Here is a 14,022-nt window from a genome sequence, read left to right as displayed (position 1 = left end):
TTTCACCTATATAAAAAAATGTTTCTGGGACTTAGAAAATGTTTTGGCATTGTGCAAAATGTATGCATTTTTGCAAAAATGCACTTATGATCCTCATTTTTTTTGGAGGTGGTAGGTATTGTTCCAGAGGGGACCAGAAAAATAGCAGAATATAAAGTATAATTATGCATAATTATGCAAAATATGCATTTTCTAAATGGCTAAAAACCACTTTCTCGTTATTTCAGATGATTCTGAGCATTTGGGGAGGAGGGAGTTGGAGTGGGGGGGGTTTAGGGCAGGGGGAAGGCGGTTAGTTGGCAGGATGAAGAGGAGGGGGTGGATCACCGAACCGCTACTCTTCTAGCACTCTGATAAACAGGCTTGAACGGTAGAACTGGCGACCTGCGTGTTTCCGGTCCGCGCTCCAGTCCGATAGGTGGCGGACATGCTCGATTACAACCATTCGGCTACAACGCGAAGTAGAATTCCCTTCGAAACGGAAGTCAGCGAGACGGCTTCCTTAGCAACGCGAAGCCCGTCCGCGACGCTCCTGCCGAACGCGACGAAGTGCGTGAGTACGAAAGAAGGCTTCTTAACTAGTTGAAGTATTTCAACTCTGTTTATTTACTTATCGGACGCTGTATGCGTACTTTAGTAGCCCCGACGAGGCCGGTGAACGCGCGACGTGTGTTGTCAGGGCAACGCTGGCTAGCTTGACGTTAGCCCCAGCGCAACCGTGTAACCCTTGCCAAAGCGCGGCGGCGGCGATGAATTCGCCTGTCGCGTGTTACGCGCGTGAATGTCAAGAGTTTTTGACGAGATGTACTTCCGTCATTTGGTGATCGTTGTGTTCTGGAGCTGCTGGGCCCACCCTGCCGCAGGAGCCGGGGTCACTTCCGGATCGCCTCCGACCACCCGCACCAGCGCAACAAGCGAAGGGCCTCTCAGCTCTGCCGCGACCCCTGAGCCAGAGACCACATCGGCGGCCCAGTTTACCAGCACCGGAACCGACGGAAGCCTTACTGTGGAGCCCGGCTCCTCGGCGTTCACAAGCCCGACTCCGCCCGTACCTTCTACTGCCGGGCAAACCACCGACGTCCCCAATCCAGCAACAACCAAACCTTCTGTGACCCCACCAGGTACCACGTGATGTCCCCCTGTCAGTAGAGCGGCTGTATGACCGGACCGCAGGGCCGGCTTGAGTAGTTCCGTGTATCAACCCGTGTCACTAAGGCGTCCTGTCCCCCAGAGATGAACATCACATAAAGTGTCTTTATTCCAGTGTCTGTGATTTATGTTCACAAAGCACATGTCCTCTCCGAACAGAACCCAACATTAATACAAGTCTCTGTCTTGCAGTGTGTCTCTGTGACTTGAGTCCAGGATTCTGTGATGTCGGCTGCTGCTGTGACACAGCAGATTGTGGCGTCGCCGACCTGAGCACCGTCTTCTCCGGATGCTCCCAGAAAGCCATGTAAGTATCTAGCTCGTTATGTGCCCGCATAGACCAGTGTTTCAGTATTCGGTGCGTGGAGACCCTCGTAGATATTGTTAGATGTTCTTGCGTACATAAAGTCTCGTAGGTAATGTTGGGTGCTCTTGGAATTTCCTCTTCCAAGTGTCGTTTTCATGTCCTCGTGTCTTAATGTTGAGCAACTTACCAAGGAGAAAATATCCAAAGGAACTGAATCAAGTGCAGCTGGACTTGGTTATATATAACCAAGTCAATTCCTTTGGATAACTATGACCTGGATGAATGAGAACATTCACAGACAAGGAGAAAATACAAACCTGACTGTCAATAAAACTTGAAGCGATGTGGCAGGGTACTGTTGAATAAGGTACTTGTCCTTTTTTTTTTTTTTAGCTGTGATGCTAAAAAGAACTGAACTTGTGTTCCTCAGATCAGGCACTTGCATTGAAAAGTGGCTGATGTTCAGAACCAATGTGGATCCGACTCTGGTCACCGTCACCGACTCGCTGGTCTGTGTTCGACCCGAAGGTATGTCTGTGTCTGAATGCTTGAATGAGTGGAAGGTCCCGTTCAGTACAGACAACAAGAGAAGCAAGCTTATAGTCTGAAACCTATCCAAACCAGGGACAGACCCGCACAAGGCCAAAAACCTAGCTTCCTCTCAAATAAAAAGTTCTGTCTCTCTTTTTTCCACCTTTCTCTTCATTTTCTAATAATTCATTGTTGTCACATTTATTGTGAAGATGGCCATGAGTATTACATACAATGTAATACTCAAGTTTTAATACAAAAAGGAAAATGCGCTGCAGTAGTTTTGATTTAGATCAACTCATTTTCTTTACTGTTTCTTTCAAGGGACAAGGGACATTAGTTTGTGTCATAGTTAATTTCATAGCAATAAAACAATTAGAGATGCATTGATAATTCCCACTTGCGTGTTCTTCCCACCATCTGTCCCTGCAGATACTGCCCCAGTACGCCAACCTCCTCCAGCTCTCCCTGAGGACCCAGCCTTAGGAGAATCCTACCATTTCTCTCCTCCAAACCCCATGACCGCCAGCCTCCATGCCAGACCATTCTACAGGGTAACAGACACAGATCTAGGCTTAACGCTTTCAGTCCACACTAACATAGCGATTTGATTAAACAATGAACCGATATTAATATATTGATTCTTAACTGAAGTTACCACAAGAGGAGGAAGATTAAAATGGAAAATAATGAAATCTGAAACTAACAGAAGCAGGACGCAGGTTAAAACACAAAACATCCAATAAAACAATGTAGAAAAGTGCTGACAGGGCACCCCTGGTGGCTGAACCACACAAATGGGTAAAGCCTGGTGCACACTACAGTCAAGTCAAGTCAATTTTATTTGTATAGCCAAATATCACAAATGACAAATTTACCTCAGGGGGCTTTACACCAACACGACATCCTGTCCTTAGACCCTTGCCTTGCATTGGATAAGGAACAACTCCCTAAAAAAACTCCTTTAACAGAGAGAAAAGATAGGAAGGAATAGTTTAATTTGTTTGATTTTAGGCCTGATATGCTTCTTTTTTTTTAGAAGAGGGGGGTGTCACAATTTGAGGCTGGCTACGAACTGATTATCTTCCCAGGTAATCCTACGGTATGAGGTATTTAAGATTCAATATTCAGCCTCCCGATCTCCTCGGAAGCCATTCGGGGCCACCCCATTTAATATCAAGCATGTTTGATTTTTATGACTGGAAGTCCTGTAGTGTGAGAGGAGCAACAATGGGGTCTCGAGCAGAAACCCCCAACAAAGAGAGCCGAGCTGACTTGGGAAGGGACATTTCTGCCAGGTGTCTCTCGAAATTTCAGAACTCAAAAGAACAAAACACATTTGTTCACTGTATAATTCTTCTTTTTTTTGTGGCCCTGTAGCAGCCGAGGCCATCGGTAACTATCTGGTAAACTTTGGCGAACCTCTCTGCGTTACAATCTTGTGTAAATTTACCCTCCCTTTGAAATGGTTGAACCAACCCCAACTCGCAACAAATTCTTCATCACAAGCACCTTTACTTGCTACACGTGCAGCCTTTCAATCGCGAAACCAAGGCTACTAGGAATATTAGTGATTTTGATCCTCTGACCAAATTACCAACAGCCTTTCCATTTCCATAGTTAAACCATTGCGTTGCGTAGTGGTGATTGTTGCTTTCATCGCGACAGAGCCTTTTACACACTCCACTACTCTCCCCTTGTCCTTTATAACTGTCCCGATCGTTGATCAGCTGTAGCCTGACACTTTTCCAATATTTGCTGGCGTTTCGCCTCTCTCCGAACGTTTTTATTATTTCCACTTTTGTTTCAATCGTGATTGTTTTCCTTTTCTTCGATGCGTCACCATCACCGGCATCAGATTTATACGCTCAGTGGTTTTGTTTTGTTTTTGTGTGTGTGAGTGATGTCTGCAAGTGCTACAAGCTGTGAAATAGGGTCAAACTCCTCGTGTGCGAAGGCACACTTGGCCAATAAAGTTCTGATTCTGATTCTGATTCTGATTCTGATGTAACTCTATGGGCGAACACTTGGAAATACAGACTAAAGACAATAAAACCCTAATTTTCTAAACTGTTACTAGCACCAAGCAGAAATAAAGTGTTTTTCAATACTAGAAGAGATTAGTATTCAAATCACTACTAGATAATGCATTAAATGATCATTTTAAAGAAAAGCAATACAATAATGGTCATTTGGTTAGGTCAGTAATTCAGATGTTTGTCTTACCAAGGATGGTTATTGGATGGCACTGCCGACAGTGCATAAAATCGGAATATTTATAACTCAATGATTTTTATTTTTTTTTTTAATTTTACCCCTTTTTCTCCCCAATTGTATCCAGCCAATTACCCCGCTCTTCCGAGCCGTCCCGGTCGCTGCTCCACTCCCTCTGCTGATCCGGGGAGGGCTGTAGACTACCACATGCCTCCTCCGATACATGTGGAGTTGCCAGCTGCTTCTTTTCACCTGACAGTGAGGAGTTTCACCAGGAGGACGTAGCGCGTGGGAGGATCACGCTGCTTCCCACCCGCGGCTTCCCACCCGCAGACACGGCCAATTGTGTCTGTAGGGACGCCCGACCAAGCCGGAGGTAACACGGGGATTCGAACTGGCGATCCCCGTGTTGGTAGGCAACGGAATAGACCACCACACTACCCAGATGCCTTCCAAAAGAATTTTGAAAACCAAGACAACCGTTACATCCATCTTACATAGCCTTTTTGGCACCATCAATCAGCTGTCCTGAAACAAGTCAGCAAACGTTTCAGCACCTTTCAAACCGACAGTGTCCCGTTGGCTTTAAGATGCACTTAAGTAACGCCTGTACACTCCAGCCCCAAGAGCTGCTCTCAGACACGTATGTAGTAATGACCGGGTCTTCATAGGATCACCACTTGAATATATCCCACTCTTTTACCTCTAACAGCTGTGATTATTTGGGAACACGGCATAGGACTTTTGCTGCATCTCTCTCTCCACTGTCCTGTTAAAATAAAGTGCTGAAGGGTCACATGTCAACCAGCTGCTCCAGGTGTGCTGGGGAGACCGATCCACCAATCACAAGCTATCTGATTGGTCAGACTCATTACAACTGTTTTAGTAGTTACTGTAATGCATGGCTATGCCTTCTTTATGGTTGCTCTGCATCTTTTGTGGTAACTAGGGAGCTAGTAGATTTTCTGGGGGGGAGGGGGTTCTTCTTGCAAATCATTCTTATGCATGTCCACTACTTTGGATAAAAGCTTAAACAAGATCACATGTTTCAATGCAATAATGCCACTGATGTGGTTCCTGTACGGGGCCTCAGTTCTGCTCATGTTCTGCCATACTTCCATTTAATTGCAGTACATTGTTCACATTCATGGTGGAGCTGTGACATGATCTTTGTCTGAATGACTGTGTTGCAGGTCGATGATGTCATCCTGACTTATTTCTCTAAGTCATCAATATGGGGTCTTCTCGGTCAGCCGTCTCCTGGGGCAGCAACAACTTCCTGTGTCAACAGCAACCCTGCCAGTGAGCTCAGACCTCGTACAGAGGGATTTCATTTGTAGTGTTCCAGTTTTATATTAAACTTAATTATCTTGGGCGGCACGGTGGCGCAGCGGTTGCTTCACAGCAAGAAGGTCCTGGGTTCGAGCCCCGGGGTAGTCCAACCTTGGGGGTCGTCGCGGGTCGTCCTCTGTGTGGAGTTTGCATGTTCTCCCCGTGTCTGAGTGGGTTTCCTCCGGGTGCTCCAGTTTCCTCCCACAGTCCAAAACATGTAGGTCAAGTGAATTGGCCGTACTAAATTGTCCCCAGGTATGAATGTGTGTGTGTGTCGGCCCTGTGTGATGGCCTGGCGGCCTGTCCAGGGTGTCTCCCGCCTGCTGCCTAATGACTGCTGGGATAGATAGGCTCCAGCATCACTGCGACCCTGAGGGCAGGGTAAGCGGTTCAGATAATGGCTGGATGGAGGATTAATTATCTTACTTTAACCTGATCTCACATATATATTAATTTTAGGGTAGCCTTTGACCTGAACAATAATTTGGTCAAGTATTTGAACCAGAAAAGTGCAAATGCAGTGACAATTATCTTGCCATCTAGCTAAAAAAAACGCAGTTATTGTTGCAATCACAGTACAACCATCATTCGAACATGTTTTAACATGAATATAGAGTAAGTCTGTTTCCTTTCTGACTTCCCTGCAGGGTTCCTGAGGTCTGTGTCTCTGTCTTGCACTCGCTCACTGACTCCGCAGTCCTGCAGCACTGAACCCAGCCTGAACGCACGCTCCTACTTCAGTGACTTCAGCCTGGTCAAGGTCAGCACAGTGCCTGTACGGGACACTGACACTGAACTGACTAACTTACTGTGATGGATGTAGCATGTCGACACCGAGTGTCTATCATGTTCTGTTGTGTTCACACTCGTCCTGTCATTTCAGGTCCCAGTAAAGGAGGCAGAGGCACTGACAGATTTACTGGTGAGAGTCTCTGTCTTGGTGTTTTTTAAAGCCACACTTCATATTGATGAAACAGTTTTATTTTTGTCAGGAATACCAGGACATGGCAAGTTATCCCTTGTCATTGCCTGTGCCTAGGTTTGTAGTGGCGGCAGAAGTGTGTCCGAGAATGAATGAGAATGTTTAGCAGTACAGTATATAAAAATGACATGAACAACCCATTTACACCTGCTTATTGATCGACATTTATAGGTGATCTGTGTCTGGATCAGGATGAATGCATGTTAATGCAGAGTGTAAGCTTACTCAGTACACACCGTGATCAGAATTTGATTGGATTTGTCAGACCATCTCTGAGGGATCTAGCTCACGTTGTTATCGAATCTCCACCGGAATCATTTAGGGAACAACCTGTAGTGCACTCATACTAATGAAGTGGTACCGCTCAGGGAGTACAAACAGCATTCCTGGTCACTGCTGGACCTCCTGAAAGTTTTCTTTTACTTAGACTCACCAAACTCAGGCAGGAACCACTCCCACCACAGTAAAAGAGCCACTTTAGTTACATTCACAGCACTTACAAAGGACTTCCTGTTTCTAATGCCTCCTTGTTGCTAAAATGACCCATTAACTGAGAAATTGACCATGGTTTTATTTGCTTTATGTATTTATTTATGTTTGAAGACATTTTGATGACAATGTGGACACAGTGCAGATAAGGAGAAGGCAAATAAATATCAGGGGTAAATACAAAGCTTCTGGACAGATTGTTCATTAGCTAGATAATATATCCAGACACAGACCACATGATAATACCAGGTGGAGACGTCTGGGTAGCGTAGCGGTCTATTCCATTGCCTACCAACACGGGGATGGCCTGTTCGAATCCCCGCGTTACCTCCGGCTTGGTCGGGCATCCCTACAGACACAACTGACCACGTCTGTGGGTGGGAAGCCGGATGTAGGTATGTGTCCTGGTCGCTGCACTAGCACCTCCTCTGGTCGGTCCATCAGGGCGCCTGTTTAGGGGAAGGGGGGACTGGGGGGAATAGCGTGATCCTCCCATGCGCTACGTCCCCCTGGGGAAACTCCTCACTGTCAGGTGAAAAAGAAGCAGCTGGCGACTCCACATGTATCGGAGGAGGCATGTGGTAGTCTGCAGCCCTCCCCGGATCGGCAGAGGGGGTGGAGCAGCAACCGGGATGGCTCAGAAGAGTGGGGTAATTGGCGAGGTGCAACTGGGGAGAAAAAAAAGGGGAGGAAATCCCCCCCCCCCCAAAAAAGAAGAAGATAATACCAGGTGGAAATGGGGTTGAAGTAATTACAGTGCCCGAGAGTGATAGTAGCTCTTAACACTTTGTGAACTCTCGAAGAGGTTGTGTGCATCAGATGAAGTGTCTAGTGAAAGAACCAGAAGGGAAATATCACTGCCATTCTTCCTCAATCAGTCCGTCACCAACAGCTTTGTCTCCTCCCTCAGGTCCCGGTCTCTCCGCTCTCCGACTGGCCAGCACCAACACAACACAACAACTCTTGTCTGAATGTGGTGTCAACGGTTAGCAGACAGCTTTCAGCACAGTCCTCTAATAAGGCCCAATTACATTTCCTCCTCCAGGCCGTACTGTCCATGGATAGTCTCTAAGCCTGAATGTAATACTGATTTGGGGTATTGTCCAGTTACTTTTGAATTTACAAGTACACGAGTAACTATTGTCGTTCGGGGTGGCACGGTGGCACAGTGGTTAGCATGGTCGCTGCACAGCAAGAAGGTCCTGGGTTCGAACCCCGGGGTAGTCCAACCTTGGGGGTCATCCCGGGTTGTCCGCTGTGTGAGGTTTGCATGTTCTCCCCGTGTCTGCGTGGGTTTCCTCCGGGTGACATGTAGGACAGGTGACTCAGCCGTACTAAATTGTCCCTAGGTGTGACTGTGTCGGCCCTGTGTGATAGACTGGCAGCCTGTCCAGGGTGTCTCCCCGCCTGCCGCCCAATGACTGCTGGGATAGGTTCCAGCATCCCGTGACCCTACTTAGGATAAGTGGCTTGGATAATGGATGGATGGACTATTGTTGTTCAACACGTTGCACATTTCACAAACTGCACTTGACATGACATGCACTATACTATATCTGATTATTATTATTATTATTATTATTATGTCGTGCTCTAAGATGCCTTCAGGTAAACACATGAATATTCCTGCTAATTCCAATCAGAGCTTTGTAGCACACTCTGAGAAACATCAAGAAGTCCAGATAGATGCCCATCACTCAGTTGCCTTAGTTCTGCTGCTCAGATAGCCCAAAACCACATGCAAGCATTGATGTCAAAACCAGTGGATTTGAGCCTACGTAAAAGAAGTTTGATCCACTGTTACAAAGCCTTTGACAAATCAGTAGACAAGGAAAGGCAATGCTGTGCTCCATCCAGAGACCAGATCATATCACTGACCATTTTACAAGCTGCAGTCAAGGTACTGTGAGCGCTCCTGAAACCAGACAGATGGGAGTTTCAAATTCTATACGAAAGATGGTAAATGGGATGCATTATATATATATATATATATATATATATATATATATAGAGAGAGAGAGCGAGAGAGAGAGAGAGAGAGAGAGAGAGAGAGAGAGAGAGAGAGAGAGCACTTTTCTAGCTGCAAAGGCCACTCAAAGTGCTTTGCAATGGATGAATGCCTCACATTATCCCACACACCCTGATGTCAGCCATGCAAGGTAACAACCGGCACATTGGGAGCAGTTAGGGGTTTGGTGTTTTGCCCAGGGACACCTTGACGTTTTTGCAGAGGAGCCGTGGATCGAACCGGTAACCCTCCAGTTACCTGAATATCTGCTGTACCTACTGAGCCACTGCCGCCCGAAGATATTAATGGATTTGGCGAAAGATATTCATGGATTTTTTTTGGGGGAGGATTTTTAGGAAGCATAAAAGCTTCGATATTGGGTGATGGTTATTTGTTAGTGGTTATCCTTCAAGAAAGGATGTCTCATGTGATGCTTTCCAGAGTTAGAATTAGGTCAGGGGATTTCAATAGGATAACATGATGGAATGGTTTATTTGTTAGAAATGAGAGGTTAGTGCACAATGTTCTCAGTGATTAATCCTTCAAAAATGTTTTGACTTGTTCACAACCTGGCAGTTTGAAGCTAGTACCCCCCCCCCCAACACACACACACACGGAGGAAAAGTGATCATTAAATAGAATGTAACAGCCTGTTGCTCCATTGGTATTTGTTGTGGGAAACACCACCCTCAGCCTGTCCTTGCCCTGACTCCTCCACAGGTAGAATTCACCATTGGATTCACAGGCAGAGGGGAACTTGTCTATGTCACCGTCAACGTGGTCCTAACTGATGTAGATGCAAACCAGGTCTTGTTGCAGAAGCACTCAGTGAAGTTCCAGGTAGTCGGAAGGTCGAATTTGCAACCAAGATACTTGATAGTTTATTCAAATTTGTGTTTTTTTCTGGTGTGTGTGTGGTAAAAAGTGTTGTTGTTTTTTTTCTGGTGTAGTTGGCCTCACCACGCCCTAGTCCGGAACCAAAACCTGCAGTGGGGCTTCGACCGGGCTCTCCAGTCATGGGTCGCTTTGGAAAGACAGAGGAGGCAGTATCCTTATGCCAGAACCACCTGTGAGACTCACCTGGAGAGACACAAGTGAACCGGAAGACCAAATAGTAGTTCAGTATTTCTTTGTAACAAACAGACTGTCAGGTGATTATGTGTAGTAGACTAACAGAGAGGCAGACAGACTGTCAGTTGACGGGGTGTTGTGCACAGAAAGACAGAATGACGGGTGACATTGTGTAGTGGGCAGGGAGACAGACTCACTCACGTTCGACAGATTGAGATCTGTTTATCTACCTGACCGAGACAGGTGATGTTGGGTTGTTGAGAGACAGACAGGCTGTCAGGTGACCACGGGTTTAGGTTCCTTATCGCCGGGTCAGCTGACAATCCTGGGGGCGTTGGAGGGAGGGCAATGCTCTCTTGATCCAAACAGAAGGGTTCCAGTGTTCTTCACACACAATGCCATCACAGGGTGCATGTTCAGGTCAGTCTGCACCACTACTATTACTAGTACTAGTACTAGTGCTCCTATTAGTGTTACTACTACTATAAATATTACTACTACTATTACTACCACTACTTCTACTGCCGCTTATTATAATAATAATAATTACAATGATGTCTTAGTCTTTATGTGCATTGTGCTTTTCAAATTGTAATGGTGTAAATTAAACAAATGATTGGGCAACATTATTTCAGGCATCCTCATTAACTCACGGGAAATAACATTTTGTTTGCACTAACTACACTGCGTTGGTGTGTGTACACACAGTAAGGGAAGTACTTCACTTTCAGTATTTTCGGTGCTAATGGAGTGAAGTTTGATTTTTGTTTCTTTTTCTATATGTTCATATATATATTCTTGTTTCCCTCTTTCCCTTGGTGTGTGATCCAGCTCTCGGTCCAGGGACTGCTCAGAGCTGAGATCCCAGCTGTATGAAGTCCTCCAGGGCCGGGTCGCTCCCAGTCACTTAGCCATGAACTCTGGTTCCAGTTCAGACTGGAGTAGAGTCCTCGTCCAGCATTGCTCTGTCAGCCCGCAGGTACTGGTCTCTCTGTCAGCCCGCAGGTACGGTCTCTGTCGGTTTCACTGGTCTCTGTGTCAGCTCAGAGGCTCGGCTCTCTCGTGAGAAATTAAGGAAGCCAAGCCACAAAAATTTATTCATCTACAAATGTTTGAAATGAATGGCATGTAATTTCTGTAGATATGAAAAGTCAAGCCCTTAAATGATGAGCTTCGACTTTAAACAATGTAAGCAACTGCTGCCTCCTAAAACAGCATAAAGGTGGAAAGTAGCCTCCACAGAATCCAGACTTTTTACATCCGAAGAACCTCTCTAAGCTCAACAAGTACTCGTTTCAGATTAGACGCTGCTCAGCCAAGAACAGACCTGACTGACGTTTGGTTACTCACAGCTAAAAAGAAGGGTCCTACCCTACATGACCTCTAGGAGACCATGATGTTCTGGCAAACCACCAAACAGACAACATCCAGGACTGGAAGGAAATTTACATGATAACGTGTAAACTGCCCTCTGAGACAACAGAGAAATCTGGAAATCACTGTAGACCTTGTTACACCCTGGTTGTATCGGTAGTAATTAGAATATGCCATGTCATGTGTATTTTTTTTATATTCTTCAATAGTTAACAAACCTCAATGCTAGTAGACCACCAGAGGTCTTCCTGAAACCGGGCTGGTCTTTCCTGTCCTTTTCACCAGTTGTATTGTGTCTCCTCTCTCTCTCTGTCTCTACTCTCTCTCCCTAAATGTCTCTGTGCCTATTTCTGTGTGTGTGTGTGTGTGTGTGTGTGTGTGTGTGTGTGTGTGTGTGTGTGTGTGTGTGTGTGTGTGTGTGTGTGTGTATTTCTCTCCATCTCTCCTGAAGGAGACGTGTGAGTCAGGCTGTCTCCTCCCCCTCTCTCTCTCAGTCCGGGTGTTGTGGGCTCGGCTGGGTTCGCTTCACCTTCCTCAGAACTACATCCTGGGGGCCAAGTACCATTTCCACTGTCACGTGGTCCAGGTAAGAACAGGGCTGTGTTTTTAACAAAATGTTATTGCACTCAATACCACCACCATCAAGTCAAAACCACATACTATCTAAGCCAAATCAGAATCGGCTGTACTGGCCAAGTGTGCCTATATGAACAAGGAATTTGACTCCGGTGTAAAAAAAAGTGAAAAATCGTTACTATTTTACCATTTTGTAAACAAACTTGGTAGTTTTACAGGCTTTGTAAAACACACAATAATAATAATGATAGTAATAATCCATTATCCAAACCGCTTATCCTACTCTCAGGGTCGTGGGGATGCTGAAGCCTATCCCAGCAGGTGTTGAGACAGCCTGGACAGGCTGCCAGTCCATCACAGGGCTTTAAAAAATTCAATCAAATATCAGAATCAGAATTTATTTTATTGCCATGTGCACTACATACTCCAGGCATTTAGCTTGGCGTTGTTAGTAGAGATAAAATGAAATATGTGAAAAAAAATATATACAAATGCACACACACACACATACATATATATATATATAGAGAGAGAGAGAGAGAGAGAGAGAGCGAGCGAGCAGTGTTTAATTTGTAAATCAGAAGGTCCTGGAACACAGAGGGTGCTGTCCCGGTGGGTCAGGAGGACAGAAATGGTCACGGGACGCATCAAAAAATCCAGTGGCTGGAGCACATTGGGGCAACATGCTGGCTGTTAAAACTAAACAAAACTGTCGTCACAAACAAATCATTATTATATTTATTAATCAGAACATTCACAATAATCACTGAAAGTTAGTGGGGGGGGGGACAGCTGTTTGCATCTCTCTCTCTCATTTACTGTCCCTTCACTTCCCTGTTGTTTCCTTCTGTCTGTGGGTTGCTACAACGGGGGGGAAATGGAATTAGGGCCAAAAGTTTTATTTACAACCACGAAAAGCAAGCAGGCTAAATACCGAACTAAGTGACATGTTGTCTGTCTGTTGATCTCCTTCTGTCCGTTTCAGTAATATGGACAGTGCCATTATAAACACCGTTGATTCGCTGAAAACACTTAGGCCTGTTTAGGGTCTGACTGACCAGCTGGTTTGAAGAAATTCAACATATTTCATTGTCTTTTTTTGCCGTTTTACCAGTTTCCCTGTTGTTGCTGAGGGCGTCCTAATACAAGTCACAGTAACATTAGCTCACATGCACAAAACTGAGTGACCCGACGTCTCGCCCTCTCGTTTTAAAAAAAAAATCAGATTTAAAATGCATCCAAAATAGGCAAACGATCCATTCACGAGTAACACCAATGGGAAATAAAAGAATGACATAACAGATCAAATTAAATACACAACATTCATTTACAGATTTTGATAGTGACAAAGGAGGTGCCGGATCCAATCAGATAGGTGTCGGTCCCAATCTGGGAAGTCCTGGATCCTGTTCCGGCAGGATCTGGCACAAATTAAGCCCCGTATATATATATATATATATATATATATAAACAGGTCTAGAAAGAAAAAAAAAGTATGCATTTATAAATCCTGATGGTAGCTACAAGTCCTTGCACTGTGTGTGCGATGTCAATAATGGTTACAGATTACTGTAAACTAAATGCGGAGCTCTCCACTAGGGTCTTGAATATCTTTTGTTAGTCATCATTATAAAATGGTTGTGTTTCTAATCTTCATGGGGTGAGAGTAAAGGCTAGAAAGTTTACATTTGTTGTGCATTAACAGAATTAGTTGAACTGATACAGCTGCATCATACTGCAACACCTTAATCACACCTTCGCTTTTCTTTCTTTCTGTTATATCTCAGTGTCCCCTCTCTTCTTCTCTGGCTCTAACCACGGAGGTGAGGTTCGGAGACTCAACGGTGTACCCAGAATTCCCCAGGGGCCAGCCTCGGCCAGACTGGAAGTTCCCCTTCGGTTTCTTCAGCAGAGGGGCGGATGAGCTGGATGGGCACATCATTAATCCCAGTGGAGACCTTTAGAAAGGTGACATGGGTGGGCTTACAG

The 14,022-nt window shown here is 45.3% G+C and overlaps 1 protein-coding gene across 1 annotated transcript; it reads left to right on the top strand.

Annotated features, from left to right (window-relative positions):
• The first annotated feature begins 802 nt into the window (after positions 1-802).
• Positions 803-14,013, top strand: LOC130127882 (tectonic-3-like). Its single transcript, XM_056297598.1, has 14 exons — positions 803-1,121; positions 1,342-1,456; positions 1,887-2,002; positions 2,432-2,541; positions 5,395-5,503; positions 6,181-6,293; positions 6,417-6,455; positions 7,915-7,989; positions 9,733-9,852; positions 9,963-10,058; positions 10,400-10,503; positions 10,915-11,062; positions 11,909-12,043; positions 13,821-14,013. Exons 1-14 carry the CDS (start codon positions 803-805, stop codon positions 13,995-13,997), a joined length of 1,776 nt encoding a protein of 591 aa, XP_056153573.1. The 3' UTR covers positions 13,998-14,013.
• Positions 14,014-14,022: the final 9 nt, after the last annotated feature.

This window comes from Lampris incognitus, chromosome 17 (assembly GCF_029633865.1).
Source record: "Lampris incognitus isolate fLamInc1 chromosome 17, fLamInc1.hap2, whole genome shotgun sequence".
In the NCBI taxonomy this organism is placed as follows: Eukaryota; Metazoa; Chordata; class Actinopteri; order Lampriformes; family Lampridae; genus Lampris; species Lampris incognitus.
This window is presented reverse-complemented; position numbering and strand designations above follow the sequence as displayed.

Excerpts from the sequence above, each read along its gene's own strand:
- LOC130127882 (XM_056297598.1), top strand. The coding sequence starts at position 803 with ATGTACTTCCGTCATTTGGTGATCGTTGTGTTCTGGAGCTGCTGGGCC. Across the intron at positions 1,122-1,341 it reads ACCTTCTGTGACCCCACCAG|TGTGTCTCTGTGACTTGAGT; the intron begins GTACCACGTGAT and ends TCTGTCTTGCAG. Across the intron at positions 9,853-9,962 it reads AGCACTCAGTGAAGTTCCAG|TTGGCCTCACCACGCCCTAG; the intron begins GTAGTCGGAAGG and ends TTTCTGGTGTAG.